Source organism: Cucumis melo, chromosome 11, assembly GCF_025177605.1.
Source record: "Cucumis melo cultivar AY chromosome 11, USDA_Cmelo_AY_1.0, whole genome shotgun sequence".
Taxonomy (NCBI): domain Eukaryota; kingdom Viridiplantae; phylum Streptophyta; class Magnoliopsida; order Cucurbitales; family Cucurbitaceae; genus Cucumis; species Cucumis melo.
In genome coordinates, this window is record NC_066867.1 from 29,219,011 (window position 1) to 29,245,517 (window position 26,507).

Genomic DNA, 26,507 nt, shown 5'->3' on the forward strand with positions numbered 1-26,507 from the left:
TCAAGGGAAACAAAATTCCAAAAAATCTAAACTCAAAGACTTGGAGAGGCATATGTTATTCTTGGGAAATAAAGAGGGAAAATAAAAAAAAAAACAAAAGAAAAGGAATTATGACAAACTATTTATTAATGAAAAAAACAAAAATATATAAATTGAAGATACCAAACTTCAAGAGAGAGAGAATTAAGGGTTGGGTTTTTAGGGAGTCTAAAGCAGTGTTCTTCAACATGGCCTCCATGTGATCTCACTGCCCTTAATATTATTCCTTGTTTTTTGAGCTTTCTATCTTCAAAATTCTTTACTTTGACTTCTTAATTAATTAAACTACTCTTTCTTTCTTCCTTTCTCTATAAAATAAACTAAACATATGGGGGATTTTTGAGACTCTAAAACCCTAATTCCTTTTACTAATTATATAAAATGAGTTATAATGAATGTGGTTTTATTATTATTATGGCAAAGAGTGGACAAATGTTCTTATTTTGCAGACAAATAGGTCTGAATTTTTATAGTTTCCATGAGCCGACATGTCGGAAATGGGAGAGAGAGAAAGAATCTTCATGTATATATTAATCTCGTGTTTTCATATATTACTATATATATATATATAGAGAATTATTATATATTTTCTCCATATCCTCTTACCATCTCTTATTTCAAAATTAATGACACACAAAGATTTTCATCATATCCTTTCTCTCTTTTTTCAATGGACACAAAGAAAGAGACACTGATTGGATCAGAAAAATGTTTCAAATTAAGGATATTATATATATATATTATCCCTAAATTTTTTTTATTATACTTCTATTATATTTCTCATTTAAAAAATTACTTTTAATCTCTAAAACTTATGTGTAAATGTCACAGTTCTATAACCGAAGATTTGTAAAGATTTACTTTATAATTATATACGAAAACGTTGTTAGAATTTCTTTAAGGTATTTAGAAAGTTTGATATTTAGTTGATTTTGTACCATGAAGAGTATGTACGTTTTTACTAATTTTAAGATATACCAAGATTAAAGTATTATTTTGTTTATTTCTTTTCTAAAAAATTAAATCGAATTTCTCTCCATTTTTATCGATGATTTTTACTTTTTAAAATAAAAGAGTTTAATACTTTAACTTAATTACAAATTCTAAAAACATAATTTAAAAATCTATCTTTTCTTTTTAATTTTCAAAACATGGATTATTTTTATAAACATACGATAAACCAAACAAACAATTTTACCATAACTATCTAATTAGTTGCTTTTTTTTCTTTTATATTTTATATATATTCAAGAAAGTAGATTATTTGTTGATGGCATTTTTTTTATTTACTTTTATCAGCCTTAGAATCAATCCTTTTGTTATCCTTCATATTTTAGCCTAATTAGAATTATTAGACTTTGTATGCTATTATTAGTGAGTGATTATAGTTTTACAGATGTGATGATTGTATCTAATGAATTCCTATGATCATTTAAATAAGATACTAATTATATTATAATTAATGGTTGAGATTTTCTAACTCATAATTTATCGTTGAATTAACTAAAAATTATATATATATATATATATATATATATATATATATATATTTGTTAGATATATAGTTGATTTAAGGGGAGTTGTGAGTCATGGGTGGGAGAGTTAGGTACTAGTTGTGAGTTAGGAAATAATTAACAAATTAAATTAGGTTGAGATTTAAAGTCAAATGCTTTATTAATTTGTCATTATTCAAAAATTAAAATGGGAGTAAAAGAATATAAATACAATCAATTCTAAATAAGAATTTACTATTTTAGTGTTATCAAACTTTATGAGTTATAAGACTTTTATAAATCCACTTTGATAATATATCTATATCTATATATATGTATATGATGATGATTTATGCATGTGTTAACCCAAGATTACCCTAAAATTCAATGAAATAATTAATACATAGCTTTGAAGAAAAATAATCCAAGATTTGAATCTTTTTGGATTGTTATGTTTTTTTACTTTTTCTTTTTCCTTTCTAATTAATTTTCAACTAACCAAAAACATTACTAAAAAAAATAAATAAAGATACATGTGTATGGAAATCATTTCCTTTCTAATTAAACTTGTTGGCAAAGAAAAGGTATTAACTTTAAAGCAAATCTTGATTTATTAGAATCATGCATGTGACTATCAACTTAAGAAAAAAAAAAGAGAAAACTAAGTTGGATTATAAATTTTGTCGAGATAAGAATTTGAAGTACTATGAGAACATAAATATATTTTTTATTTACTGATTAACACAAGAAAATATGTTAGTGCTTTTTTAAAATCGATATAAAGTCTACTAATATTTTAAAAAACTAGTCCCAAGAAAATAAAATATATAACATGGTATTCTTTGAGTACAATTTTATTTGTTAAATCTCTAAAATATCTTAATTAAGAGTGTAGTTAAAACCATGTTAACATTATTGACAAACTATTACATCGGTAATCGGTCTTTTCAAACTTAGGAAACTAATAGACTCTACATTGACATGATGGGGTAGATTGGCTAAATAAAACGATTGGATATGTCAATGTGTCAATGTCAATGATACCTTAAGATATCAAAGACTAAACAAAAAAAAATGTATTTGAAGTCTTTATAACCTAGATATTTAATGCTTATAAATCTAACTTAAATATAATGTTAAGTTATAAATTTTGGTTAAATAATTATAATTTTAGTTTCTATGATTTGAAAAAAAAAAAAATTTAACGTTTCATCCCACGATAGAAACTAATTTTAACGTTTTCGAAGTTATAGAAATTAAATTTATAATTTGAAAAAGGAAGGATTAATAATAATATAGGAAAAGGTTGAGTTGAGGATAGGGTTTGGTGATGGGTTAAAATATAAGTGCATGGTGGCCACTTCCACTACATGATCTTCAATAAACTTTTTATAAGCTTTTCTTCCTTTTGTCTAAATGGATTGACATTGAAACTTGAATGGATGTATCCTTAAGCATTAATATTATACCATCCAAATTGTTGAAATAGTGCCCACCATTTTCTAACATTCAATTCCTCATATTTTGATGGACTATGACCTAACTTTTTACTTAAAATATTTGAATCATCTTCCTTTAAAACATATATAAAGAAAATTGAAAAAGTTAAACGAACCAACAAATAATTTTCTATTTCAATCTTGACTATTAATAAACTCTATGTTTCATTAGTTTTTTATTCACTTGAATGTTTAGTCTCTTACATTAAAGTCTAACAAATCATATTCATTGAAATTTCTTTAGTCACGTTTCATTCAAGTTTTCTTCTTTTTCAAAATATTTCACTGTAAATTTTTAAATGGACTAATCATTAACACTATATAGTATATAGTGAGATTAGTTTCTTTCTAACCTTTTTGCAAAAACTATTGATAATTTACTTAATAATAGATATTGAACGAGACAATTTTAACATTCACTAATATTGGCTCATGTTAGTCCTTATGTCAATTAATTTTCAATTACTTGTTAATTAAGTATATGACTTAAATTCAAACAATTAGGGTTTACATAATAATGAAGATGGTCTTAATCTAAATATTCATTTGATTAATTACTATATCACTATAAACAATACTTTGTTATAGCAATAATAGTGAAATTCTAAATAATATAATTACTATTTGCTATAAACATTATTTGGTTACAAAATAATAATGCTACATATAATATTCATAGTCAAGTTTGAATTAGGTATGTAAAGATATAAGATTGGACTATTTTTAACCATCTTAAGGTAATTCAAAATTCAATTCTAGATTTGTATAGTCCTCCAAATTTTTGCAAGTTCACATGACTTAGCTAAATCTAAAATAGCTAAATATACTATAGAAACATGTGAAATGATTGTACTACACTTAGAGAATTTTAATTTTTCCTCTCGTGTGAGAAGAGAGATGTGATATATCTTTATATATATTGTCCTTTATATTGTGATGAATATAATGTGTGTTTCTTGTCCCTTTCCTTAATCTTGCATTCAACTCCAACTCATCTCCCAAAGTAACTTTTTCCAATTTATAGAAACTTTGGTGTAAAATTCCTAAAAGTCTAATGTTTTAGACCCAATTTCATATAGGATCTCACGTACGTATGTGCGTATTGCGACATAAAGCATAATTCAATTGTTATAAAAATATCTAGTTTTGATCATTAGAAAATTGAGTTCTTGATGCATGACATTGAAAGAAAAAGTAGATGATAAACCATCCATTTATAACATAGAAATAATTCAATTTTTATGTTTATATATAAATGGTTTTTATTTTATAGCTCAAATGAGAAAAAACATCTTTATGAATGTGGTTGAAGATCAAATGATATAATGAATAGTCATATGTTTTTTAAAATATCTTAAAGGGTTGAAGGCTTTTTGTTATTTCTTAATTAATAAATCTAAAATCCCTAATTATGGTTTGAGACTTTTACTTTACAAGTATTATATGTAATTAATTGCATAAAGATTTTTCTTTTCAAAATAAAGGAATAACTAAATGTCTAAAATAATAGAATAAATGGGTGATATGATTTCTCTAAGGTAATTAAAACTTTTGTTGGGATCTTAATCTAATTGTTTTCTTTAATTATTGTTAAAGTTATGAACATAATCATTTGTCCCATTGTTTCTGTATAATCTTTGGAAATCCTTTGACATGTGAGAGTAACAGAAATCTTTTAGGGAAAAAAATAGTCATATGTTTCCTGTCACAAAATCAAATAGGCATTAGTCAAAGTTTTATTCGGCGTTTAAATATAAAGTCATTCTTGATTGAAGTGAAATATTAACTTTATAAAAAATATCTTACGTACTTTTAAAATGAATTAAGAAGAGATGTTTTTTAAGGGTATTATTTAAGTTAATTACTATTTCTTATCGGTAGAAAATATAGTTTATATTACTAATTATGTTACGATATATAAAAACATGTCTTTACTTAGATGAGATTTAGAATTCCTCTATATGTATACGTACTTTCTTTTTTCTGTCGTAATTTCTTTTTCTTTTTGCTAATAAAGCTTTAGAACGTGGAGATATATATTTTGAATCAGTAAAAATATTTCAATTATTTATTATATGATACATCATTCAAGTTGTCTCAATTGCATAATATCAAAGAAAAAACATATTGAAATTCGAAAAAACTAATAAGTCTAATAAGAAGTAACAAATGGGTATAGATGGAAACATAATTAAGTTTAGTTATAAGTTTCTCCGTACGATTTATAGCACCCAAATCGATATATATATATTATAAAGATATATATAACAGAGACTTAAAAAAAAAGGTGTGTTGTGTGTTTCTTAGTTTTGGAAACATAAATAGAAAACATGTTGTCAAAAAACAAGCTTTAACTTTTATGAAATGATACTGTTTTAGAATTAGTGAAGAAGAAAAGAAAAAAAAACTATTCCATATTGTTAAAAGTTTTAAGTCCAATCATCTCAACACACATATGTATATATATACAAACTTTGACCATAAAAGGTTTGCACATTGAAAAAGCCAAATGTTTGACTAAAATGCATATAGTGTAGGGAATCCTCCACTTTACAAAGGAGACTTTTTTTCTTTCTTGTTTTTTTAAATTTTTTTCATTTTTCACACATTTTGGAAACAAATTAAAGTTGGCCATTTTTTTTTTTCAATTAAAATCACCCCACCAATATAACCATCTTGGCCCATATACTGATCTAAATAAGAATAGCATTAAAAAAAGAGAAAAATTAGAAAACAAAAAAGCTTCCTCATATTTCTAGTCACAAAATCTTCTCTTCTATTCATTTTTCCTTAATTCATGGGGAAGAGAGAAAGAGATCGGTTAGCAGAGAAAAGAAAATTAGAGGGAAAAAAGAATGGACCAATATTAAAGTTCATGTTGAGAATTAATGATGGAATTGTAGTAAGGCTATGAAATATTGTGCTAGGGTTTATGTAGTGGGAATTAAAATGGCCATTGTTTTTGTAGTGGAAGGATAAGAATTAGGGTTGAATACAAAGTGGAAATAAAATAGGCTTCTTTCCCTCCTCCTATTGTACAAAAATAGTGGAACTTCCACTTTTAGTAGTTATTACCAAAGTTTAGGTATACTTCAATCATACATATCTTACATAATCTTCATCCCTCTCAACTCATCAAAACCATTCAACTTTTCTTTTATATATATATATATAAACTCATATATTGGAATATCTAATCAAAATTTCACATTATCGAAAGAAAAAAAAGACAACTATCTTTAATGACGTAAGATCTTTTGAAATAAAACCAAAGAAAAGTCACGAGAATTTATGTTCAAAATAGACAATATCATACTGTTATGGAGATAAATAAATGAAGTTTCAATGCAACACGTGTTTCAATTTTCGTATCTTTTTTAACTTAATTTAAAAAGAGAAATTTGTAGGTTGGTTTTAAATCTTAACGTGTAAGTCACTTATTATATATTTTCCTAAAAGTTAAGTTGAAAACATTTTCTTTTTAAATATGTTATGCCATATATTAAGTTCAAGCTTTTCATCCCTTTAATAATATATTGTAAATTATTATTATTTATTATCTTATTATTTTTTAGAACGTTTTGATTAATTAACAAATATTTTAATTTTAAAAATAATTTGTAAGATTTGAACCCTTAGATCAAACTATATAATCTTTAAAATTTATAGGGATCAGAATGAAATTAGACTAAAATGTATGGAGGATTTCGAAAGTAAAAATACTTAATACTGAAATTAATTTAAGCCAAGAAGAAAATGAAAAAAAAAATGTAGGATTAAAGCGTGTGGAGCGTGTGAGATTATTTTTAATTATTATTAGCAAGTCCTTGTGGGGTTTGAATAGATGGGTACTTTTCATAATTATTCAATTCTTTAGGGGTCTTGTTTTGTTTCCCAACTTTCCATTCTTCCATGGTACGGACTTTGCCAATTCATGTTTTACTTTTCCCCAACTCGTAATTATTATCTTTGAATTTCTAAGCTTTTTTTCTTTCTCTCTATCTTTTCTTTTTCTTTAAAAAAATAATAATAAATGGTAATTATTAGTCACATTTAACGGCGTTTAGCGGTCGTGAACTTTTAGGACGAGGGAAGTGGGGCCCAGCGAGTGGAGGCCAAATGGATAATATTGTCCAAAGTGGGGTTTAATATATAATAATAGCTTTGATTTCCCACTTATTTTACAATCTTTCGGAAATGACCCATACATTTTAATTATTTCTATTTTTGAACCTTTTTCTTTTTTCTCTACTTTGTTTCACATTTAAAAAGAAATAATTAATTAATTAATTAATTGAAAAGGAAGCATATGGTCATTTAAAGTTTGATGCGTGGGAGTGTAGCAAACTTATTTCAATAATTCAAAAGCTTAATAAGCAAACTCGTTTTTGTGTTAAAGATACCCTTTTGATTTCTCTATATGTAATCATGTTTTATGGAATTTAGTGTATTAATTATGGACATGGGAAGAACATTTTAGGATTTTTTTTTTTAATGTATAATCTTAATTAGTAACCATAATCATCATTCGTTACTTTAATCTTAATTTTTTTCTCCTAATGGTGGGATTTTATTTTATGAAAGATGGAATTCTTGGACAACGTGGTACCAATATACCATCAAATTGCCAACATGGGTTTGTTTCCATGATCTTCGTTGGTGAGTATTGATATTTCTCTTAAATTATCGATTCACCCAAGAGGTTAATTAAGTTAGCATTCCTCTCATTTACTTGTGGGTTTGAAATAATATTGTAAAGGCTAAATAACATGTTCATTTTAAATCACTAACTGAACAAAAAGTTTTAATTGGTCCGTGAAAACAGATTTAATAGAAGAAATGACATTTCGAATGCGTCAAAATTCTTTTATCAACTCAAATGAGATTGAGAAGTAATAAAATAGAGAAAGAGGGAAAGACTTTGATCCAATCTATAACGAAGCGACTTCTCTAAAGAAAGGAATGAACCCACACCACGCCACTCGGTTTGAGATAAGCCCCCTATCTTTTAGAAGAAGTGAAAAGGCAGAGTTAGCATGTTGAATTTTTGACATAGGCTAGATGTCCTCAACTAAAATGGGTTGGAGGTCATATATGAAGATGCTAATTTATCATTTTTTATTGATATTAAAGTCACGTGAACATAGATAATATGTCAACAAATCAATATCAACTTTTAAGAGAATTAAAAACGTGACTAAATGAATTCAAATATATGATATGAAGTTGAAGTATTTGTTTCAAAATTGATTTGTGAGTAAGTTCAAGAATATGAATTAATTAAGTCCATCTAAACATTTTACACAAAATACATAAAAAGCATTTATCATGTTTTTCCAACGAATTCATTGAACTAACAAAAATGTAAATTGAATATTCTTTTTCACTATAAAAAAAAATACTTTGTATTTAAGATGGTTTTGTTTTAGATTTTGTATATGATTAAAGAAATTTATGGAAACAAAATTGGACAGGGAAACAATCAGACATAGCAAAATTATTACAAATAAAATTATTTATAAAATATATCAAAATTTCACATTTTATCAATTATAGACATTCACTTATGTTGACAGTGAATAGACATCAATAAAAAATATTTTAGTTCATTATATTATAGTTAAAAATATCACTTAATTATGTTTATATTTGTGTAGTTTTGATAGAATAGTTAATAAAATACACACAATTAAGTCCGAAGTATTACAAAACTCAAATTGATTAGTAAAGATTTAACTCTTATACTCCTTAACAATTATCTTTAAACTTTAGTATGGAACAATTTATTATTTTACTTTTAAATTTATAATAATTTAGTCTTTTTATGTCAATTTTTATTATAATTTCAATTACTTTACGCATTTGTTTAAAAAACAAATTTCAATAAATCTTAACACTAATTTTTTCAATAGAAACTTAATCTTTGTAAGGTTTAAAAAGCATTACGATAAGATCATTCTAATACACGATTCTTATTCCAATGACTAAACTGTTATATAATAAAATTTGAGATTAAATTGGTATAAAAATAAAAGTAGGAGAAACGAAAGTTAAACCAAAATATTAAACTATTATTTTCATGTAAATTTTAACCAAACTTTTTTTTTTCCTTTCGTTTAACATTATTGAATATGATGGAACTTTCATATAATTATTATAATAAAAAAAAAAAAGAAGAAGAAGAAGAAAGAAAGAGAGAAAAAGAAAAAGGGAAAATCGGCGGCGAGAATAGAGTATAGAGCGTAGAGTAATAGTGGAAAAGAGGTGGTGGCAAAGAGAGATTGGATATTACAAAATGACATTCATTTCACTATACCCAATACGGAAACACTATCCCCCACCTCAACCTTCACTTTCTTATTGCTCCCTCCCATTCAAATCTTACTCCCCCCTCCCCCAATAAATTCAACTTTAATTAGTTCCCATCTTAGTTTATTGTCCATCTCAAAATTCTTAATATGAAATAATAATCCAAATATTTTACCTTTTAAGTACAAATTAAAATTTCTTAACCAATTAAGTTACTATTGGCATATTGATTTGGTGAATGTAACCAACTAATTCACCTTAGAGAAGCAACACAAGTCCAAAGGGTTTGACACCATGATCATAAGATTGATTGATTTTGAACGTAAGAACTCATGCTAGTGTCTGATATGCTACACCCCAAATGCTTAAGTTGGTACCTAGACTAAGTTTAAAAGATAAAACTTAATCCCTATGATTTGATAAAATCATAGAAAGTAGTTCCTTTCATAGAAACTATACTAATATTTATATGAAGGTTTTTCGAACCAAAAGAACTATGTATGAAGTTTTATCAAACTACATAATAATAATATCTTATATTCATAAAAATAAATTAGTAGTAAATAAATTACAGTATCAAACACATTTAAACATCTTTCTAAAATCATAATCTAATTTCTGAATCTGTCACTAAATACATATTTGAAAACATAAAATACAACAAAATCTTTTATCTTCAAATTGTCTACCAAACATTCTCTTAAATAACCTCCTTTATGTGTATTCGGTCACATGTTAGAACCAAATAATTCTTTAACCTAAACCCTCATTTTATCCAAATAAGTTAAATGTAACATCATATCATATCATCACGTGCTAGTTTAATCAAACCCTCGTCAAAATATTTTTAGGTTAGAGACATATATGTAGAATATAATAAAAACAAATTCCTTTTAAGAAAACAAAAAAAAGGTTAGGAATTTAATCTTAAAAGAAAATGAGAGGAAAAATGGGTAAATAATTTGTCTCATGTGTATACGAATGATTAGGGGAAAAAATTATTAAAAAAAAAGGAATGTTGTAAAAAGAGAAAACCTATATAACAAGTAAACGAAGATGAAGAAGAAGGAAAAGAAATTAAAGTGAAAGCTACAAAGAGTAAGCAGTGTATATTTTGAATCTCTCTTTCTTTTTCCTCTTCCCATTCTCCTCCCTTTTTTCTTTTTGCCTTTCCCACAACTCTCAATCCTCCGTTTTCGTTTTCGAATCATTTTCCCCGTCCGTTTTAATATCAATTAAAGCTACAAAGATTTAAACCACAAATCTAGTAGTATTAACACATTCATATGTCGTTATAGTTACGTTAATGTTAGCACAACACTCGTATCTTAGTGTTAATTAACTATATTTATTTCGTACCTAAATAATTTATGTTTGACTTTTTTTATAAAAAAAAATATTGTAAAAAATGAGTTTGGTAATCATTTTCTTGATATTTCATTTCTCGACAACTAAATATAATAGGTCATGTGAGACCGTGAATATCAATAAAATTAAAATATAAGAATGTTTGAGAAATATAAAAATGAATACCTATCGTAAATCTTATTTTGGTTCTCTAACTTTTATACTGTTTGTTTTATTATGATCTCTAAAGTTTAAAACGTTCGTGTCTTTAAAATTTTCAAAATTTTATTTTAGTAATGGAACTTTTGTTATATTTTTTATTATTTTGATTATCTTTTTCATTTAAGTTTTTTTTTTTTTGTTATATTTTTGAAAATATTTTGATTTTGATATAAGTTATTTATTTTAATTAATTAATTTTGTTAGAGAAGTAATTGAATGGACGGTTGTATGTTTGTGTGAAATTCATTTCACTAGAGTAGACACCCGTACAAATCTCAAAAACACATCACTCTGACATCATTGACTTTCTCGAAATATTCTTTGTATCTAACGGATCAGAACCCTCGAGTCCACATTAGATCCGCTTCACCGCGGCGCACAGAACAAATATCTCTCAGATATCATCAGGTGTTGCCGATCTCACGTAGAGCTCCACGTCAACAAGCCATGTGATTAGACAGATGGCGGAAGAAGGCTGGTCTTGATTATCTTTGGTTAAGATCATCATCATCACCATCAGATGCTAGGCTTCTCATTGGTGGGCTCCATTTGACAAGACTAGACTGTTTTCATCAACCAATCTCTGCCGTTGGATCTTCCATTTTCTTTTCTTTTTAGAAAGAGAAACAGAGGCAGAGAAAGTTTAGTTAGATGGTCAATATCAAAGATGTGTACTACCAAGTTTGTTTTTGGAGCTACTGATTGAACAACATCATATATTTCCAGCATCTCTATACTCTATTTCCACTTTGTTGTTCCCCTTCCAGATCGGAGGTTTTGCCTACCCCTTTCCTCCGATCATACGTTGTACGTTCAAGATTCAAATCTTCATCTTTCACTACACTTAACAAACTCTAAACTTTGTTTGCTTTATAAATGTATTTGATTTGTAAAGTAACGACAGAATTTAGATAGATATGTTTTATTTTAACTAAATGAATCTTTGATCATTTCTCCAATAAAAAATACCGTTAAAATTTATATATTTCTAAAATATCTATTGAAGTGCACTTAGTTTTTTTTTTTCTCTTTCTTTTTTTAATATAAATTGAAGAAATTTGGTCATCCAATAATATTTCCAATGACAATCATTATAAAAAAAATAATAATTGGAAATGATATGATCAAAATGATAAATGACAGCAATACAATCCATCTTATAAATCAACTATCAAATAGCTGGTTGTATCAAGTCATAAAAAGTCCACCTCAAATCAATCTCTATACTTTTAACTATTTCTTCCACTTTACAAAAACTCTTCAAACCAATTTTATTTTATGTCATAACACAACATAAATATCAAACTATAGGAACTATTCAACTATATAACATAGTATTTTAACGATATTTTAAATAAGCTTAAATCATAGGATTCAATCACTCCTAATTGTTTGTAGACTTTTTAATTTTGTGTATTTTGACGTATTAAACACTTGTTAAAATTCATCGACGCATATCAAACACAATTTAAGAAATCCATCGTTCCATTCAATATAAAGGTTTTATGACATGTTCAATATTTTTAGATACAATCGTAAATGTTTTGAGGCTAAACTTATATTTTAACCTTTAGAAAAATCACTCATACATTTTTCTTCAAATCATAATCAACTAAACTTTACAAACCCACATTGTTTATTTACAAAGTTAACTTTAACATCCATGTAATTAACGATTGATTTAACGTAACTAATACTTATACACAAGAGATTCAACTAGATGGGATACATTTTCCAATTGCCAAATCTAAATTATAAACATCAATCTATTCATAGATTAAACACCAACATCATGAATAAAAACAAAAATTTCCATCATAATACAGAGAAATCCACTACCTAATGTTTAAGTACATAGGGACAAATTTAAAGCATAATAAATTATTGATACATAAGGGTCAATTTCCATAACCATACAAAAGAGTATATAGAAGTAGTAGAGATTGGAACATTAAATTTTGTAGTATTGAATAAATGTTTGAAGGAAGTGATTAACGATGGAACGCTTAACATAATCGCTTAATGAAAAATCTACATTAGATTCACAGATAAATGGTAGCGACGATGATATATAAAATGTGGAGTGGGGGATTTTTGGAACCAATGAAAGAGGGAGAGAGAGAGAGAGAGAGAGAGGGAAAAAAAAGGACAAGTGGGACAAACCACAGAGGATCCCAGCTCATAGTGTGAGGTCCACCTCACAAACCTCCATGGACATTGAAGAGAACAGTGAAGGTATTTAATTTTTGGGAAATCTACAAAAGAGATGAAGCAAAAGCACATGAAGACTTCTCAATATAACAAATAATAATAATGATTGTAAATCCCAATTTGGAACACATCATCATAATATACCCATTTGCAATTCGGAAATTTCATGAGGGCACTTTTGTAAAATTCCAATTTTGCATTCTTACTCCCTCTTCTTCTTTTTATTATATATATATATATATATATATATTGTAAAAGCACCCCCCCCCCTTCAACTTTCATTATTTATCATTTAAATAACAAATACCATACTTTAGGAAAAAGAAAAGAAGGAGAGAATTAAAAATTAAATGGAGAGATTTTACTGAAAATTAAAAAGAAAAGAAAAAAAAAACATTCCCAAAGTATATATATGATAAGAGCATCATCAAACTTCTAATTTTTTTTTCTTTTTTTCTGGGGGTCTTTTTTTTTTTTTTAAACTCTCCTGAATAAAAAACTATAAACTGAACATTTTTAATCTGTCATGAAAACCAGAATTTTATCACCATAATAATAGAGCTCTAATTAGTTATGGTGGCTAAGATCTTCAAATTCTGGATGATTTTTTTTTTCCTTTTTTTTCCTTTTTTTCTTTTGTTCCTTTTTTTCTTTTTTCACATTACATTGCAACTTGAAGTGTTTTCATCGCTGAAAAAGTGGGTGTAATTATCGCCGGCCGGTGGCGGCGGAGGATATGGGTACGGATACGGCGGCAGGTAGTTCACGGCAGGTGGTGGTCGCGCGTACATCATTGCTTGGTTTGCTATGGCAGCGCGTTGGTGATTCATTGCTGCCATGTATTGTTGTTGCTGTTGGTATGGGTTACCGGCCATTGCCTCCGCTGGTCCGGGAGGTCCTTGAAAATACGCACTGCCGGGTCCGCCGCCATTCATGGCGGAAGCCGGGAGACCTTGGACGGCCGGAATGGATCCCATTTGACTCATTTGCATGTTCCCCATTTGTGCCATCGGCATGTTCATCGGCCGCCCTCCGCCGCCGCCGCCGCCTCCACCACCAGCACCACCGGCGGCTAATCCTCCTGCCGGCAATCCGGGATGGCCACCCATGCTCGGAAAACCGTGGGGACCACCACCGTTCATCACGTGAGGCATTTCACCACCGGGCTTCTTTCCGCCGTTGCCATTATTAATTGGACCACCGCCGCCGCCGCTATTACCGCCGTTCTTTTGAACCCCACCATTATTATTACCGTTCTTAGCTTCACCGTTCTTGTTGCCATTTTTGCCACCACCGCCAAGATTGTGATTCCCACCGCCCCCGCCTCCGTTACCACCACCGCCGCCGGCACCGCCTTTCTTCCCTCCATTACCGCCTTTGCCGTCATTGTTTCCACCGCCGATTCCATTCATTGATATAGGCATTTGCATAGCTCCGCCACCGCCACCGCCACCGCCCTTCTTATCAGCTCCATTAGCAGCAGCCTTCTGGGCATTAATTAGTTGCTGGATATTCATGTTCCCATTCATCCCATTCATCCCATTCATCATAAGCAAGTTCGGCATCTGACCACCGCCTCCGCCTCCACCGCCTCCAGGAACGGCGCCTGCGCCGGCACCACCAATGGGCGTCTTCATTTTATTCGGAGGAAGAGGAATATCATCTAAATCTTCTTCAAGATCATCATCTTCATCAAAATCGTCATCATCATAATCATCATCATCATAATCATCATCGGTCAGATCACCATCCTCCGGCAAATCGAACTTCACTGCCTTCTGATTCTGATTCGCCGGAATCGGATCTTTAAACGGCGGCATTTTCATACCCTTTAACTGCGGTGGTAACATCTTCGGATCTTGAAATGAAAACCCATTCATTTGTTGCTGTAATTGCTGCAGCTGTTGAAGCTGCTGCGGCAGAATCTGCGGTGGCCCACCCCCACCACCACCGCCTCCGCCTCCGCCCAATTTCGGCTGATTGTTCCCACCCTTTGGAGGCCCTTGTTTATTATTATTACCCCCATTTTTACCATTATCAATTTGCAAATTCTTCATCTGATTGGCAAGATGGTTCTGATGGCCGCCATTGTTATTGTTTGGATTAACCTTCGGAGCTCCCCAAAGCTCAGCATATTTTCCTGATTTCGAGAGCTTTTTAATTAAAGTAGCAGCGTCTACATTTCCAGAAACTGTTACCTTCCCTAGCTCTGCATCTATGTCCGTAGTGAAAACCCCTAGAATCAACAACACAACAAAAGAACCCCCCATTAACAAAAAACACACACACACACACACAAAGAACAAGAAATCGAAGCAAAAACAGAGAGAAAAAGAGAACCCACCATCGATTTTCTGCAAGATTTTCTTAACTTTCTGCTTACACCCATCACAGTGTATATTCACTTTAAGAACACATTTCTGAAAAACCAAAACAAAACAGAAAAAAAAAAACCCAAAAAACAGAGCACAAGTATGATCAACATATAGAACTAAAAACGTCATTTTTTTTTTCACAAATCCAAACTGGGATTTCATATTTCATGTAGGAAAAAAAAAAAAGAAAATGGGGTTAGAGAAAAAGGGGTTACCTGGATCTTTAAGAACTCTTCTTTACTCATTGCTTAGTCTCAGAAGGAAGAAACAAAGGAGTGTACAGAGAGATAATAATGGAGGAGAAAACAGAGGAATGAATGGAGGTGGATCTGACAAAACAATAAAGAGCAAAACAAAATGAAGAAGAAGAAGAAGAAGAAGAAGAAGATGAAGATGAAGGGGGTTAATTACATAGAAAAAATTGTGAAGGGTTTTGATTATGGTACCTTGTTTGAGGACCACAGTCATCAAATGCTTGAGAAAAAAAAAACAGAGAGAGAATTGAAGAAGAAGAAGAGAGGTTCTCCAAAGGATTACTCTATCAGTCTATCTTCTTTTGGGGCTTTATTTATTTTAATATTTATTGTTTTTTACAAACACTTTTTTTTTTTTTAATTTTTAATATATATATATATATATATATATATATATATATTATACTTTGTTGAGTTGAGATTGCTTCTTCCTATTTCTAGTTGTTTGAAGCAGAGGAGTGAGTGTGAGTGTTTGGATGGAAAGAAATTTTATTATAAACTAAAAGGAGAGGAAAAAAAATTAATATAAAATTAAAATAGAATGCTCCAAATTTCAACTACATTCGGCTCGGCTTCGTATCAAGAATATGGCTCGGCTCGGCTTCATTATAATTTAGATTTTTTGTATTTTCAATTTTGAAAAACAATGAAATATTGTTTTGATTTTTTACTTAGGGATATATCAATTCCAATTCTAGTGGATATATTTCTAACAAATCTTGGGTTGAATTAGAAAAATAACAATTTAAAATTCATTTGTACCCACTTGAAATTTCATAAAATTATCTTTTTAGTTTTTGAATTTCATCTAAAATCTCTTATACATTAATTTTATAATAATTTAGTCTCTCTATTTTATTAAACAATAATTAAATTCTTATGCGTTAAAATTTATAACAATTTAGTTTATATTGTAGAGAATTATATTAAAATTTAAGAACAAAAATAGGATTTAAATTTAATTTATCATGTTTGTACAATTTTACATTCAATTGTCAAAATCTATAACAATTTATCACAAGGTTTTGCTATTTCTACTAAGTATTAAAAATTAGTTTCATGAGTATAATAATATCAACTTCTCCAATAAAAAGAAAAAAAAAATCATTAGCCTTATCTATAGGAATTTTGAAAACATAATTTTGTAATTGCATGGAAATTGTGGATATAGGAGGACTAAATGTGAAAATTTGTGAATGTAGAAGGACTAAAAAGAAAATGAAAAAAATGAGATTACCAAAAATGGTATTTAGAAGGAGTAAGATAAATGTTAGAAATAGTGGGCTGTAAATTCAGCTTTTTGGCGGATTTTTCTCTAAAAAAACTTGGATTTATGTTCATTAATAACCATATTTAATGAACTTCCTTTTTGTGCCATTCCTTTCTTCTTCTTCTTCTTCACAAATTTAATTAATCTGAGTTGTACGTAATTATTATAATCAAACCCTGTTTTTCTACCCAACATATTTATCTTTTTAGTGTTTCATGGTTGACTAATTTAGTCTTTCAACTCTTTTGTTTTTCTGTAACGAATTTGTTTTCGAACTTTGTTACGTAAATCGGTAGTAATATAGTCTCCAACATAGACAAAATTCATTAGAATTTGTTGTCATTTTTTAATATTGTATTTTATAAGATTATTGAGTCCATGATTAGTTTAACGATTTGATTATGTAAGAAATCTTGTTACATTTTTACATCCAACAGAGACTAAATTGTTACAAATTTTAAAGTTGAAAGACTAAATTGTTACGAAATTGAAAGTTCAAGAATTGAATCGTTATAATTAAACTGACATTTAAGGATTGAAGTGTTATTTTTAGGAACTAAAAAGTAGGTTTATAACTTTTGAAATGTTTCTAAATATTGTTGATTAATTTAGCTGACAATAAGTGAGAAAATGGGTATTGGAAAAGTAAGATGAACTATTTTAGAATACTTAGTGTGCAATTTTAGAACAAAATTTGGATGAGATCTCTCTCTCAACTTCTTTTAGAGTGTTGTAAATCTAATTTGTTTATGCTTTATATTTTTAAAAATAGTTGGTCAATCAATTCAATCCCAAATTTGAATTGAATTGAGTATGCCATAATTAAATATATACTCCCTATTACTTCAACCATAAAATCCTATATCTAAAACTTAAATGAACAATAGCTAAGTACGTACTTATAAATGTCGGTTTGAGAAAATACTTGACTCGTGTTTAAGAACGAGGAACTTTCGTTAGAAGTCAAAAATTTGAATCATAGCTTCTACATTCTTGTTTTTCGTGAAAACGTGTTCACATAAATAAGTGGTAAAGCATTAGTGGCCCTCTTTATCGTAAACTTGAATTTTCTACCTAAATTTGTAACTTACTATATAGAAGAAATTAAGGTCACGTTACGTAATGATTTGTTTTTAGGTTCTAAGCTTTTTCTTTCTAATACTTGTTTCGTTCCCATTTATTTTTAAGTATGGTTTTCACCGGCGATAAAAGAGAACACTTGGATTCCTAATCAAATCTTAAAAACAAAAACAAAACTTTCGAAAATTGATTGTTTTTTAGTTTTTGAAACTTGATTTGTTTTAGAAAACATTAGAACAAAAACTACAACGAACATAGAAACTAACTGGTAAACTAAACGGTTAGCAAATGGAAGACAAGAAAAGATCAAAACGAGTATATGCATTAAATTATGCAATATTTCACAATGAATTATTGAGTCCAATCAATGTTGCATGAGAGAGAGAGAAAAAAGAGAGAGAATTCTTTTGTGTACCATACCATCTTAGACATGAGAGAGAGAAAGGTAGAATGAAGGTTTGATGCAATCAATTTCCTTTTCCTCTTCTTCTTTTGTGTTAATGAAGCTTTTACTTTAACAACAATTAGGTGAGTGAAAGCCATACCATACCCCCAAACTATCGTCTTTTTTTAGCGTAGAAGACGAAATGCTTAAATTTCTAACCTCACTCGAAAAGACTTACATAAAATCAATTAAATTATGCTCGGGTGAGTATTTCGAACTAGAACGGAAATGTAGAAGAATCAAGTTAATGCAACAATTTTGTTTCTCCAACATATCCTTTACTTTCCTAATTCCTAAACAAATCATTTTCTGACCTTCCCCTTTTCCCTCTTCCATTGAAGAGGTCCCCCTTACTTGTAAAAAGCCAATTCAATGGTGACAAAACACCTAAACAAAATGCCCTTGTCTTCCCTTAATTTAAGCTAAAAGACCATTCTTATTATAATAATCACCAACAATACCCCTTGGTTTGTTTGTTTACAAAACCATATTTAACCCAAAAAACTATGTTCCTTCCTCTATCCATAACAGCCAAATAAGTCAACTCATTCATACACTTCATTGTCTACTCTGATAATATGAAAAAGAATTACACTTGATGAACCTATTATTTATGATTGGGGCCAGAGAGTTATTTACCTTGCCTAGGTTCGAGATTCGATTAACCGTGCTCTTTTGTTTGAGTAACAAAAAGAGAAAGTAGCTTCTGCAACAATTCTATATAGCCATTTCTATAAGTGAAAGAGGGTGCCAATAAGTACCACATGGTTTGTTTTCAAACTTGAAAGAGATAGAAAAGAGAATGAAATAATTATTAAGGGTTAAAATCGTCAATTCGAGCATAACTCCTAGTTACTATTTCACACGTCGATAATTCAATTCTCCACCGGCTAATTATAGAACTCGAAAACAGTAGGAGTTAAAGTGATCTCTCACCTACAAGGGTGCCCAAATCACATGGTTTATGATATTTGTTTGTGTAGCTGAATAACGAGGCACAAAAAGAAAGTAATTAGTTAATGAAAGTATTATGGGAACTTTGAGATTTAGAGTGTAATGAGAGGGGGAAAAAGAGACAAAGAAAAGGGAAAAGAAAAGGCTTAATTTGTGAGTGGTCCTCATATGCAGTGTTCAATCCACCTACCATGGCAGCTAATGAATTCAACAGACCTATCTGAAGAATAATATCCTATGATAGATTATCAAAAATATTGGAAGCATCTTCATGTCAATTTCTTCTTCACCACAAACAACAATGAGACAATACATTTTGGATTACAAGTTTCTGACAGACAGAAGGTTTTTCCATTTACTGCTTCAATGCCTAAATTTTATCAAAAAGCTCAAGTTGTAAGAAAACCACTCTAATAATTCATTCATTTCAATCATGGACTTGCAGTTTTGTTTCTCAATATAATTTCTTATTCTTATAATTTTGTTTTCTTAGCACATGAAAGAATGAAAGAAAGAAACAACTTCAGCTTCTAAAAGATAATTGAAGTAACTTTTAAGAAATTTGCCTGAACAAAAAGCAGAAGACTGTTTAAAAGCAGTCTCTTCCCCCAACCAAGCTCATGATTTTAGCTGCACAATGGCAAGATTTTCTCAAAGAGAAGTCAAAAGTATTAATTAGGTAGCAAATAAAAAGTAAAGGAAGAAATAGTAAAATAAAAATGCTTAATGAATCCCAAGTAAGAAAGAATATGTAGAGATATTTCTTCTAAACTTATCTGCTTACCAGTTAGTTGCCCACAATCCAAGCCATTGAATATTCTTAATGAATCTGAAGATTTGATACCCTATACAATAAACTGCAATCTCATAACAAAAAGGTTTTGTTTCAAACTTCTATCATTTGAGATTTGAATCCTTTTTTTTTCTAAACCTCAGTCATTCATTCAAAGAGTAAAATCCTAAAAATTATGAATATATTCGATTCATCGAATAAAAATCATTCATTCTTCGTTCAATTTACGGTTCATTCAAAGGATTTTATCGAAAATATTAAGAATTCAAGCAAACAAATAATTAATCACCCAATCAATTAACGATTTGTTCAAAGGCAATTTCTCCTAAAAATTATGAATTCAAGTGAAAAGACAACTGTTTCAATCAATCATCAACTTTTGATGGCTTAACAACTGCCTATCATCATTGCATGCGAACAAATTTAACTGAAGAACCAAGCTTAGGATAAGCTCGTCTATGATGAAAGCACTTTGCTGGCTTGCCAACAACACGAGCTGCACTGCAGCAATGGCAACCAGTGATGCTGATTGCAGACAAACAAATCCGAAGTGAAATATGACAACATGAACCTTAACATTCTCAAATGCCATCTGAAAGTAAGGAATAAAAAACGGATGCCTTGGATTTCCTTTAGTTGAAGTTCTTTTTCTTTTTCCTAATCAAGGATGGGAAATTTAGTAATAAGAACATTATTGATTGTTCAATAACCACAGTATATCCATGATGATCCGTCAACATGAGCTTAATTTAGCCATATAAATCAAGATGAGCTAAAGGTTGAACTCACCCCATATGTATATATATGTACCTATGACGATCTGATCGACAAAACAGACTCGGTGCCGGAAATCACTTTCGAGTACAAAGAATGCAAATGAATAGGGCTGTCACTTTTATTGCAATAGTAAAAGGAAAAGAAAAGAAGAAAAAAAACACAAGCAGCTACCACTTTAATACATGCTTTTAATTTAGAGATGAAAAAACTAGATTCTATGTTATGGAGTATGAATTGTACATACATAAAAAAAAAAATAACAGTTTTCCAACGTTCGGGGAAGCCTGGGCTATATTGAATTGAAGGAAGGAGGAGAATGAAGAATTTACATGTGAAAAAGAGTTATGTTTTTTCATTTACGATCATCAACTTGAGGAGAGTCAATCTTGATTATGAGAGGCTGGTTAAGATCAACAGGGGATTCATCTACAATGGGTAGCTGCGAGGAGAGACCCAAATAATCAACACCATCTCCGTTCTCGGCCAAAGCTTTTTCCAAAGCAGCCTTTGCAACTCTGGTAACACAGTACGCCAGAACCACTGCATGTAAATCAATGTCAGAAAAGCCTTCCGGTACGGTTCCCTCTTTTCTAAAACTTTATTTGAAATTAAACCCAAATATCAGATTTTTTTTTTTTTTTTTATAATTATTGAACCATCTAATGTTATTTTAATTGACAAAGATGCTCGAAGATTTTTCCTGGCAAGTAGCAGATGTTGCACACAAGACACAAATCTTTATTCTGATAAGACTAAAAGGGCATTTTCCTTTTATTTTTTTAAATGTCTCACACGCTTTTCTTAGAATTATTGTCCACTTTTTGATCTTTGTAGAAAAAGCTGCTTGCCGGAAACAGAACAAGAAAATAAAACCCAGAAGAAAGATATAAGTTTCGGCAGATAATATTAACTTACCCGATACCACAAGGCCCAATATTATGAATGCCTGCATCCACAATAAAGGAAAGAAATTGCGTCAAACAAGATAGAACAAAGGTGTATATATCATATAGTGTAGAATTCAGAAGCTCTTCGAAAAACTAGTGGTATTCTATAGCAGCATATGTTTGATATACAAACGCTCGTATTTCATGAGAATAGTGTGCTACATTTCGACTGTCCGAGCGAGAAACATGCCATCAGGACACTTTTTTTTTTAATGAAGAAACTATTTCATAAACAAATTAAATAGGAGAGCAAAAACTCCACGTGATTAGTGAAGCCATCAAGATCTTGATACTCAATAGCCATAAAAGAGAGATGTTGCTCTCCCTTACCAAAGTAGAAGATAAAGAACATTTCAATCAGGGAGTTCCTCCTCTGTCCGCTTCTTAGTAGAAAAAAGCCATTTTTTTTATGGTACATTTGGGAGTGCGCTTTGTTATGGGATATTGGGATCGGATAAATTACAAAGTTTTTAGAGGTCTGGAGACCTTGTGATATTTGTTCCTGGACGAGATTTCATATTTCTCTTTAGATTTCAACTTTTGAAAGACTTCTATAATTACTCTTTAGACAACATTTTACTTAGAACTCCTTTCTTGAGAGGGTTTCTGTGGGCTTAGATTTTTGTATGGGGTATTCTCTTTTTCCCCCTCGATAAAAGAGTTGTTTTATATGTACACATACAATAGAAGTTAAAGAGTACTTACCCAACGAGTCTTTGAAAATTCTCCCCAACCATGTGTAACATCCGACAGATCTTTGAGTGTGGTTCCAACATATACTAATGCAAGTGTGATGGGCTGCAACAGAGACAGTGAAAGATCAAAATTTGTAATTAAAATTAGCTCCTAAGCTTGATAGATGTAGATATTTTAAAAGAAAAGACATAATTCCTTGATTCTATCATGGCGATTCTAAAACATGCCACACGCAGAAAACAGAAAAGAATAAAGAATAGCTAACTTGTAAAATTACCATATTCCACCTGGATGAAGAACAATGTCTACCTAGATACTGTAGCATTCTACAATAACTTCAAATTGGTAACCATTATGCTAGGCCCTCCTTAATATTAAATGTTTATCCAAGAAGACTAAAAACCAGGCCTATCTATCTAGAAGGACAAACAGGCCTAGGGAATGGGAATAACATTTAGCAATGACTAGGAGGATTATTGTACCAAAATTGTGGCCAGTGTGAGATATGCTAAGACTAAGAGTGAGCTAGTCCTCTCAATAGGCTATCTGAAACATACTTGGCAGATGGCGCCCTGCCTTTTTTCTTCCTAACAGATTCCTCTTCAGCCCTCTTAAACTATCTGCAGAATTCTATATGATATTTTCCTTAGTAATCAATGAAGTTATCATCATGAACTAACAAGAGCCTAAAAGGCTGAAAACTACAATATTGATTTAGCTGGTCCTGACAGAAAAATAAATGCAGTTAAAAAGTTATCACTCTTTGCAACATAAAAATACGCCTATCTATGCACTACAAATGGACAGACAACTAAAATTTGGAGACAAGTTTAATAAATTTTGCGACAAATTTAATAAATTTTGCAACAAGACATAAATACAAATGAAACAGAAATAACCAACAGTTTACGCTTGGCTAGATAAAACACTCTGATCAACATACAAATTATGGCAAATTTGTGATCTGAAATACAGGTGGTCAGAATTGATGTTATAAGAACATGAGAAAGAAAGTACCATCATTCCCAACCATGAAGCCAACATGTACTCCCCTAGTGAAACAGGAGTCACGGACAATAGGTAATTCAACATGTTGAATGGCAGTAACGGTACAAGCCGAAGCAGCAAAACAATCTGCAAAAGTGAAAACTTTGGGTCACTAAAAGCATCCATAACTTATTCCTGATAATTTCCAAACTCCAAGTGAGATATGTACACAGGGGGAAGTGCGAACAGGTACCATGTTCAATCATTTCAAATACAAATACCAGAGATGCCAATCTAATGAAAGCAAAATAAGAATCTATTTCTTATCAGTCAGCATTTTCATAGTTACTAAGACAAAATTAACTTTTCTCCTAAGCACCAAGAGAACAGTCTAAATAGCCAAAAATTCTACATTAATTTCCACTCATTGGAAATCGAAGAGTAGCCTACACACAATTTATAGAAATCATATATTTAAGTTTAGCAAACTAAGTGCATTGGCATCCTCTTTCAACTCTAGGACTGCAGTTCAAAACTTAATTTATATTTCATTTACAGCTCAATATACTTCCATCATGCAATTGTAAGGAGAGACATTTTCATAGATAGATTGTAGATGATACACTACACATGACATAAGCGAGAATTGGTATTCACAAAACATCAAATGCCATTCATATACATTAAATAAAGAAGAAAATGAACTAACAAGGTGATGTACGAAAAAATGGACAAACCTTAAATCCAGACCGATTAATAGCAATTGCAACCGAATGAAACTGTGGATAATCCTTCAGCTTGGAAACCACAAATGACTTTCCAATCTGTAAGGAATGTCATAAAAGGATTATCAGACAAACTAGCAGTCACACATATTTGATCTAATAAGGACTTGAAAATTATAAAATACAAAAGAAAGAACAAACTGGGCCAATTCTATAATCAAATACAAAATTCGCAAACTTAATATGAATAACAGACAAGCATAAGGGTTCAAACAGTACAGTTCGCCCAAGAAGGAAAGCTGCCCCAGCCCCAACAGTTGCACCAATGGAATCAGCAACAAAGCCCACAGGTAACCCAAATAGATAACCACCACCAAGCTGAAAGACAGACAAATAGGTCAATTCCAGTCACCTTCATCACTACACATTATATCTTTTTCAGGTATAAGAAGCATTAGATTTGATGCTTACAGTAAGTATCGAGGCAGGAACTGCCAGCACTGTCAAAGGAATGTATGCAATAGACCTAAAACAATATATCCCCAGTAGAGTGAGAGAGAGCGAAAGCGATAATACAGACATAATTTAAAACCAACTTGAAATGTTCTACAAGGGGCTACGCTACACCGACTTACAGCACAAGTGGACCCCAAGCGCCAAGATCTTCATGAACCCATAGTAAAAAGTCCTTCAGAATCTGCAAAGGTGTTGGATTTTCAAATATATGATCGATAGAAATCATATAGCATCATAATTACATTTAGACACGAAAATTCGTCAAACACGGTATAACATTGAAACATTCACACAAACACGTAAATCAAGAAATTCCTTGAGAGCATTAATCCAGACCTCCAAAATTGAAGAACAGATGAAAATGGAAATGCGACAATTCAAGTAGGTGATGATGAAGAAACAAGAAATTGATACCTTCTCGATTGGGAGGGTAAAACAGGCAGTTACAGCAGCAGCAAGAAGTAGGAGTAAGAGGGTAATCTTGAGGGCGGAGCGCCATGTGAAAGCCATAGAAAGACGACGACGCCAAGGTCTGCACTCCTCCTCGTCGTCGTTGTGATCAGAAATGGAATGCTTCAACGACAAGCGAGCCCTCAATCCTCCAAGGTTTGCCAGGTTTCCTGGCTAGGTTTTTGCCACTGGAAAGGAAAAAATATATATATATTTAGAAAATCAGTGAAATTCTGAATATGGATTCCAAAGCTTGATCTTCATCCATCAATGGAAAATTACAACAAGAATTAACTACCAGCACCATTACCTACTCTTTGTCTCTGTAACTTCCTCTGAATTCACAACGAAGATTTGCAGCTTTGATCTCCAGTTTTGGCGTCAAATTTGGGACCTTCTCAATTTGGATCGTTACGTTTTCTTTTCTTTTTCTTTCCTTCAACTCGTCTTTATGGGCCCGTTGATTTGAACCACAAATGGCCCATTTACCAAAGCCCAAAGTTTTCCCCACTTTTTGGTGAGAGGCCTGGCCCAGTTCTAAACCAAAACTGGCCCATGATTTGACCCATAAAATTCTAGCATAGCAACCCGACATTTTCCATCTAAAGTCCCTTTAGGTTTGATATGAACCGTGGAGATACCAAAATTTATTATTTGTATAGGAATTCTTTAATAATTTAGATTTATAATTATTTTTTCCAATTTATCCTTTCTAAAAGATATTAAATAAGAAATGTTTTTTTTGCTATTCCATCACTAAGATTTATGATGTTGCGCACGTTAGGATTGTAGGAAGCAGTATAGTCATTGGATTGCACACGACAATTTTGAGTTTTTAGTTTTTACGTTTTTTTAGTGAAATCCTACTGGAGCTATCAACGAGCTTCATGACTAAACGTGCAATTCTTGAGTGAAGGTTACGTGCTAAAAAACATTCGGTTGATAAGTTTAATTCGCTTTCTTATAGGAAGAACAACTAGTTCTTCTTATCTCATCTCTTAGCTTCTTTTAAAAGGTAATCTATAACTCTTAATCTATGTCAAATTGTTTTAGATATAATCTTCAAAATTAAACATTTTTTTTTAAATAACAAACTATGAACATAAAAAAAAATATTG

General features: G+C 30.5%; 2 protein-coding genes across 4 annotated transcripts; both read right to left on the bottom strand.

Moving 5' to 3' along the window:
- Nucleotides 1-13,459: 13,459 nt before the first annotated feature.
- LOC103497926 (heavy metal-associated isoprenylated plant protein 33-like) lies at nucleotides 13,460-16,226 on the bottom strand. 2 transcript variants are annotated; one of them, XM_008460335.3, is made up of 4 exons: nucleotides 15,942-16,226; nucleotides 15,711-15,824; nucleotides 15,465-15,540; nucleotides 13,460-15,356 (listed from the first exon to the last, which is right to left on the bottom strand). In XM_008460335.3, the coding sequence occupies exons 2-4, from the start codon at nucleotides 15,738-15,740 to the stop codon at nucleotides 13,777-13,779; spliced, it is 1,686 nt and encodes a 561-aa protein (XP_008458557.2). In that variant the 5' UTR covers nucleotides 15,741-15,824; nucleotides 15,942-16,226; the 3' UTR covers nucleotides 13,460-13,776. The 2 variants fall into 2 exon arrangements, with proteins under 2 accessions (XP_008458557.2, XP_050947788.1); XM_051091831.1 differs by having other exon boundaries at nucleotides 13,460-15,540; nucleotides 15,942-16,106.
- Nucleotides 16,227-21,236: 5,010 nt separating this feature from the next.
- LOC103497924 (uncharacterized) lies at nucleotides 21,237-25,810 on the bottom strand. 2 transcript variants are annotated; one of them, XM_008460334.3, is made up of 10 exons: nucleotides 25,704-25,810; nucleotides 25,354-25,577; nucleotides 25,059-25,120; nucleotides 24,895-24,949; nucleotides 24,703-24,801; nucleotides 24,436-24,522; nucleotides 23,729-23,845; nucleotides 22,721-22,813; nucleotides 21,984-22,014; nucleotides 21,237-21,608 (listed from the first exon to the last, which is right to left on the bottom strand). In XM_008460334.3, exons 2-10 carry the CDS (start codon nucleotides 25,447-25,449, stop codon nucleotides 21,421-21,423), a joined length of 828 nt encoding a protein of 275 aa, XP_008458556.1. In that variant the 5' UTR covers nucleotides 25,450-25,577; nucleotides 25,704-25,810; the 3' UTR covers nucleotides 21,237-21,420. The 2 variants fall into 2 exon arrangements, with proteins under 2 accessions (XP_008458556.1, XP_008458555.1); XM_008460333.3 differs by having other exon boundaries at nucleotides 25,700-25,810.
- Nucleotides 25,811-26,507: the final 697 nt, after the last annotated feature.

What these genes read in the sequence shown, in the direction of transcription:
- LOC103497926 (XM_051091831.1), bottom strand. Translation starts at nt 15,740, where the DNA reads ATGAGTAAAGAAGAGTTCTTAAAGATCCAG. An exon ending in AAGAGTTCTTAAAGATCCAG is followed by an intron (nt 15,541 to 15,710) that starts GTAACCCCTTTT and finishes TTGGTTTTTCAG; the next exon opens with AAATGTGTTCTTAAAGTGAA.
- LOC103497924 (XM_008460334.3), bottom strand. Translation starts at nt 25,449, where the DNA reads ATGGCTTTCACATGGCGCTCCGCCCTCAAGATTACCCTCTTACTCCTA. An exon ending in TTAATCGGTCTGGATTTAAG is followed by an intron (nt 23,846 to 24,435) that starts GTTTGTCCATTT and finishes TCACTTTTGCAG; the next exon opens with ATTGTTTTGCTGCTTCGGCT. An exon ending in AATTTTCAAAGACTCGTTGG is followed by an intron (nt 22,015 to 22,720) that starts GTAAGTACTCTT and finishes TTGTGGATGCAG; the next exon opens with GCATTCATAATATTGGGCCT.